This window comes from Octodon degus, unplaced genomic scaffold, assembly GCF_000260255.1.
Source record: "Octodon degus isolate 3935 unplaced genomic scaffold, OctDeg1.0 scaffold00050, whole genome shotgun sequence".
Classification (NCBI taxonomy): Eukaryota; Metazoa; Chordata; class Mammalia; order Rodentia; family Octodontidae; genus Octodon; species Octodon degus.
This window is the reverse complement of record NW_004524626.1, coordinates 7,612,318-7,619,145: the sequence shown is the minus strand read 5'-3', so window position 1 is coordinate 7,619,145 and position 6,828 is coordinate 7,612,318. Positions and strand designations below refer to the sequence as shown.

At 46.8% G+C, this 6,828-nt stretch overlaps 1 protein-coding gene across 1 annotated transcript; it reads right to left on the bottom strand.

The window, feature by feature from the left end:
* Positions 1 to 2,786: 2,786 nt before the first annotated feature.
* LOC101559819 (lysine-rich coiled-coil protein 1-like) lies at positions 2,787 to 4,040 on the bottom strand. The gene has a single exon (XM_004632715.2). It carries the CDS (start codon positions 3,662 to 3,664, stop codon positions 2,906 to 2,908), a length of 759 nt encoding a protein of 252 aa, XP_004632772.1. The 5' UTR covers positions 3,665 to 4,040; the 3' UTR covers positions 2,787 to 2,905.
* Positions 4,041 to 6,828: the final 2,788 nt, after the last annotated feature.

The window sequence follows — 6,828 nt, the reverse complement described above, 5'->3', positions numbered from 1 at the left end:
AGGGAGGGGGAGGGGGAGGGGGAGGGGGAGCTCATGGTATGCATCAGACTCTACAGGGCCCTGGGGAGACCCCAAGGACAGGGGCGTCAGAGGCCCAGGGGAGAAGAAAGCGTCTGGCACCCGAATCTGCAGCCTGGGGGACAGTGTGAGACTCGCAGGAAAATCCCAACGGGCCCGTCTGCCGCGGAGGGCATCCGTGGGGCAGACGCAGGAGGGCAGAGCGTGGCAGCCGAGGCCCCACCAAGCCGAAGCCAGGCAGTTGTTGTGGGTGGCAAGGAGATTTTCCATCGGTGGGGTCAGAAATCAGGAAAATAAGCTGAGTCTGAATAATCGCTTCTTCCACATTCCACGCAGGTTGGACCACTATTGAATTTTAACCTGGAACCATATACAGGAGGCATCCTGGGAAACGTAGACCCATACTTTAATCCCGTGGCTATAACCAGGATTATCTACACCCTTTGATTTCCCTGGGACATCACAGCCTCTCTTCTTAGTTCAAACCTGGTATCCAATTTGCAGCCAGAAGCAGGGGAAAAACCAAACTGCAATGCCAGAAAGCATCAGTGCCCACACGAGGACTTTCTAGCCATATTTGCAAATTCCTGCCACCTCTACTGGCCAGCCAGCAAAATAGGATCATAGTCCCTTGGCTAAAAACAATTTAACTCTTTGAGAATGCAAACCTGCGGGGTGTAGTGATGTACACCTGTAAAAACCCAGTGCTTGGCAGACTGGGGCAGGAGGATGGTCACGAGTTCAAGGTCAGCCTGGAGTTCAAAGTGGGTTCAAGGCCAGCCTGAACTATGTAGTGAGACCCTACCTCAAAAAAGAAAGCAACAACAAAAACCTGATGTGAGTAAAAAGTATGAACATTAAGAAATTGTTGATTTCCTGATTAAAATAGAAAGGTAGGATAGATATAATAGGTAAGTGATATCAAGAAATGCTAACATTCCCTTGGTTTTATAGCCCCTGTCATAGTTTGGGGTTTTGCAAGGTGAACAATACAATACAGAACACATTTTACAAGGAACCACCTGAGGATTCATACATACTGTGCAAGGAAATCCATCTTCACACTAAAGACCAAAGAATCCAGCTGAGCATCTGGATCCCACGACAATGTCCTGCAGGAGTCCAGCTAAAGACCTAGAGCTCATGACAATGCCTCCCACAAGTCCAAGCTGAAGGCCCAGAGCCCATGACAATGTCTCATGCAGGCCCACTTCATGGATCTGTGCTGGGAAGGCCCAAAGGTCAGTGGTGGGAGCCAGAAAGTCTATCCAGTGGGATGAAGGTGAAGGATCTGTTCCCGCCGGCTGAGAGATCTGCCCTGGAGCCAGGAAACAACACTCAAGGTAAGGACCAGAGCTCCCCTTAAAAGTACCACAGCCATCCTTGGCGACACTGAGGCTCTGCTTCTCCAGTGATGAGGAAAAAAGCTGAGTTCCCGTGAGGAAAGCCAATGCGACAAGCTTCTCCATGAGGCTGAGCAGTGCACCATCTGCCCCTCTGGAGCCAGAAAGTGATGCTCGAGGTGAGGACCAGAGCTCCCTCAAAATGAGCTGCAGCCATTCTTAGGGACAATGAGGTCCCAAGCTCCTCCTCTAACAAGAACAGCCAAGTTTGTCAGGAAACCAGCACGACGGGGTCCTGTAGCAGAATGGCCCAAGAGAGCCAGCAGCTTCCAACAGCTTCCCCAGCAGCCTCTCATGCCGCTGGCAACAACCCTAGGAGGCCTCCCACACCCAGCACCACCCTAGTTCAATTCAGCTGGATGTGATAATTTGACCACCAGTTGGCAATCCACCACAGCCCCATATTTACACTACAGAGCAATCTGTGTAGATTTTAAGGCTTAATGCATATTAAACATACACTTCAAATCACCCAGAGGTGTAGTACATTTTGAAATAGAAAAATTAACTGAACATATAAGAAAAAAAAAAAAAAAAAAAAACCACCACGCAGAAAAATTCATGTTCTATGGATGGCAGAGTATTTAGAGAATTCTCATACCAATGATTTTTTTTTTTTTTTTTTTAATTTGGATCTGGGATTGAACTCAGGTTCTTGGGCTGCCACGTGGGTGCTGACGCCGCTGAGCTATCTCCTGGCACATCAGTGATTGTTGCAAGAAAACTGGAAATTCGTTTGCTAGGTTTTCACTTTTGGGTACAGCACCACTCAGGACAGTGCCATATTTTCACTTTCTGTAAGATTTCTCTCTTGCTGTGAATTTTCTGAGCCATCAAACATGATTAATTTGTATAATCTGTCACACACTCCTTGCATTCATGGTGGTTTTTTCTTTCTTTCTTTCTTTTTTTTTTTATTATTAAAACACTTTATTATAAACTTCTCCAGAATATAAATTGATTTTGTATCAAGACTCTTTGAAACTTTTAGAACTATATGTAACATAAGCTTATTTTTATTATTATAATGCATTAATTTTCCACTTTCCAACCTAGAAAATATACTGCAAGTTAACAAGGAGGAACAAAATCTAAACTGCTTTATAAAGAAAACCAAAAAAACATAAAAATACCCAACTCAAAGCTAAAAACAAATCCAATCAAGAAATAAATTCTGCAAGGCCTATTAATCCTCCAATTTAAAATAAATTATTTCCCAAGAGAAAATAATTCCACCATCATGGCAATTTCAATAAACCAGAACCACTCTCCTAAAAGGAAATTTTATCGAATATAAGAAAAATGTAATGTTTTAGGAAAATGAGGAAAAGGAATTTCCGCGTTGGAGAACAAGCACATGTTCACCTGGCCTTTGTTAGAACTCAACTACCTGCTCACATGAGTGATATGAACATGCATATCACAAAACCAAGCTCCTTAGCTATTTTTTCAATTTTAACCTTAGGAGAACCAACCACAGAGCTTCAAAATCCAAGGATAGACTGGTCCCAAAGCATTTCTTCCTCCGTTCTTTCTTCGCCTTGCTCCTTTTTCTCTTTTCTGCGCTTCCGGTCCTCCTTCTTAGAGGCCAGCTCTCGGCTTTTCCTCTCCTTTCGATGCTTAGGCTTTTCTGTACCGCCCTGTGCAGCGTCTGTTTCCATCTCAGTTTTCTTTCTTTGGATGCTCTCATGTTCTTCCAAATCCACCTCAAGACCTCTTTTCCTCTTATGCTTGGGTCGCTCCTCCTTTGGTTTCTCTTTGCCTTCCTCTGGGTGCCTCCTCCTTTTCTGATGACTGGCTGGATGGGCACCAGTCCTGGCTCCCGAGGAGAGGTGCTCGGGACTTCCAGCGTCTGTGCTGGCTGAACTGTGATTATATGCTTGCTGGCTGAGGTTCAGGGGCGCTGGTTTTTCAGAGAAACAGTCTCTACGGTACTGACAGTAGCTCAGAGATTCTAGTCTTGGCCTGTTGTCATGAACTGGGAACCACTGAGGTAACCGGTTTTCTGTTTGTGAAATATTGTGTGGTCTTGGGTAAGTCTGGACAGTTCCAGACGGGAGTCTTTGATCAAACATTCTATACCTGGGTCTGGGATCAACTTCTTCCCTGTACCCACAGCTTTCCAAGTAGTCCTCCCTCATCCTTCTGAAACAAGTCTTTGGCTCTAAGCCTCTGGCTTTCTGCACTTTAATATAATCTTCAAGTTCATCTTGAAAAGAGTCATATGACTTTGAATGCTTCATTAGGTTGACAAAAAGGGATTCTCTCTGTCAGGCTGAGGACTGGCTGGAGAGATCTGATCATATTTATCTAGTACTTGCTTCAGTTTTTCAGCATGAACTACCCTCAAATAGTGAGACTGTGCAACAATCAGGTAGCTCATAATGGACAATCTTTTATTATTGAAACTGGAGCACTACTCCACAGATGCCTTTTAGAAGAAGCACCTGTAAATTCAGTCTTCCTTCATTCAATATAGTATCTTCGCTGAGGCAGGGGCGGGATCTACAACTACTGTCCCCCTCCCCGCCAACGCCGCCGGCCGAAGGACAGGCGGCGGTGGAGGTGGCGGAGAGGCAGGAACAACCGCTGCCGCTGCCGCCGCCTCCGCCGCCGAGCAGGCGGGGTCCTTTCTTTCTTTTTTTATGGGGTTTTAATGTGACTCTTCACATGATCTCTGAAGGATTTTTTTTTTTTTTAAACTGGGGATATCAAACTTGGAACTTTATGCTTGACAGGCAGGTGCTCATGCCACTGAGTTACGTCCCCAGCGCTGAAGGATTTTGAAGAATGGAAATCTCCACAGTTTTTGCATTTATAGGACTTCCCTCAACCTGCATTCTCTTTTGGAAGGACAAGGGCTAACTGGAGGTTTTCTCCCATTAACTTGCAGATGCTGTTCAGGTGCTTTCTAGCCCGCTGTGTAAGGCTGAGGACCAACTAAGCGCTTTACATCTCTTTCCAGGCTGTGCTCTTACATTTTGGAAGGGTGAGAGCCAGCTGGGGAGTTTCCCACATTGCCTCCACTTGAAGATTTCCTTTCATTTTTAATTTAATAATAATTTTTTTTTATTCTGTCTTTTTCTTTTTAAGACAGGATCTCGTTATGCAGTCCAGGCTGGCCTTCAGCTCACTTTGTAGCTGGTTGTGCCTCCTGCCTCAGCCTCCCGAGTGCTGGGATTATAAGGGTGCACCACCTTGCCCAAGCAGGGTTCCTTTTAGCATGCATCCTCATGTGTTTGTAAAGATGAGGGCCAACCAAAAGGTGCTCCACACTTTTCACACCTATGTAGTTTCTTGTCCTCATGAATTCTCACATGTCTTTTTTTTTGGGGGGGGAAGGGTCTACAGAGTGTACAGGGTCTCACTGCTTGTAGTGATCCGCCTGTTTACAGCCTCCCAAGAGCTGGGATTACAGGTATGTGCCACCACGCCCAGTCTCAATTGCCCTCTCAGAGTGCCCTGGGGGTGGGACCATCATGGCAGGCCAGGGATTGAACCCCTGGCCCCTGTACCTGCTTGCAGGCGCTTTAATCTGCTGAACTATTTTTTTTATTTTTATTTTTATTTATTTTTTTGTGTGTGTGTGTTTGTGGCCAGTTCAGCCCACCAGGGGGCGGGGCTGACTGGCATGTGGTGCTGGGGATTGAACCGTGGTCCCTGTGCTTTTGCTTAGCTTGTTCTAAGTAGGTGCTTTAGACCACTGAGCCATCTCACCAGCCCCTGCTGAACTATTTTGTATGTGGTACCAGGGATTGAACTCAGGACCTTGCGCTTGCTAGGTGAGCACTTACTCCACTGAGCTATCTCCCCAGCCCAATCTGCTGAACTATTTGGCCGGCCCTTCTCACATGTCTTTGAAAGGGGGTAAACCAGCCACAGGATTTCCTGCCCTCTGTACACTCACAGATGATTTCTTTTTTTTTTTTTTTTTTTTCACAGATGATTTCTTTTTCTTTCTTTCTTTTTTGGCAGAACCGGGGATTGAACTCAGACCCTTGTACTTGCCAGGGAAGCGCTTATTCCATTGAGCCATCACAGAGGGTTTCTCCAATGCGTATTATCATGTGTACCTGAAAGGGCTTTGGACAGTGGGGGCCTTTCCCACGCTGCTTCTGTCCAGTTTTCCTCTGCAGTGCTTCATTGCACGCACACAGAAGGACTGAGGCCTTTATCACCCTTCTTATACCCAAAGGGCTTCTCTACAGTGTGCATCCTGATGTGTCCTGTGAGAGACTAAGATCAAAGAAGTGTTTTCCCACAAACTCGGCACACATAGGGTTGGTTTCTCTCCACTGTGGGTTTTCATGTGAGGCCTGAGGTACGAGGGGCTGCTGACGACCTCCCCATGTTCCTTGCATTTGGGGAGCTTCATCCTGTCTGCGTTCTCCTGGGCCGCTGAGGGTGCGGGACGGGGGAAGAATTTCCATACTGGTCACATCCATTGTGCCTGGCCCCTAAGGTGACCTCCTGAGTGGATTATGGCTTGGAACAAGCAGCTGTTTCTTTTTTCTCATTGCTTTACTTCTTTCAAGGAATCTCTTCACCATATGGATTCTGTTAAAAATGGGGGAGCAGCTTTTTTTTCTTCTTCTGGTTCCAGGCGCTTGGCAGCTGTGGTTTACAGTGTAGTTATGGCCAAGTGCAAGAACCACACCACGGGGCTGGTGAGATGGCTCAGTGGTCTAAAACACCTACTTAGAACAAGCTTAGCAAAGCACAGGGACCGCGGTTCAATCCCCAGCACCACATGCCAGCTGGCCCCACCCCCTGGTGGGCTGAGCTGGCCACACACACATATATATAAATAAATAAATAAAATTTTTTAAAAAGAAAAAAAAAGAACCACACCATGCACAACCAATCCTGAAAATGGCACACAGAAATGGCATCAAGAAAACTTGGTCACAAAGATACGAATCTCTGAAGGGGTAGATCCCAAGTTCCTCAGGAACATGCATTTTGCCAAGAAGCACAACAAGAAGGACTTCGAGAAGATGCAGACAAACAATGCCAAGGCCGTGAGTGCGCGCGCCGAGGCTATCAAGGCCCTCGTCAAGCCCAAGGAGGTCGAGCCCAAGATCATCCCAAAGGGAGTAAACTGCAGGCTCGCTCATCTTGCCTGTGTTGCCCACCCCAAGCTTGGGAAGTGTATCCCTGCTCGTATTGCCAAGGGTTGCAGGGCTCACCAGCCAAAGGCCCAGGCTCCAGCTTCTGCTCCAGCCCATGCCCAGGCTCCAGCTTTTGCTCCAGCCTAGGCTCCCACAGGTGTCCAGGCCCCCATAGAGGCTCCACAGTAAAAGCCTCTTATATGCTCATGTAAAAACAGAAGGACTGGAGTAACCTCTGGGGTGCCATCTGTGGGGGACTAGTGTCCTCCTTTGCTCTTTGTACAAATAAACCTGAG

Bases quoted from the DNA above. Each gene is read 5' to 3' on its own strand.
- LOC101559819 (XM_004632715.2), bottom strand. From the start codon at position 3,664: ATGAAGCATTCAAAGTCATATGACTCTTTTCAAGATGAACTTGAAGAT.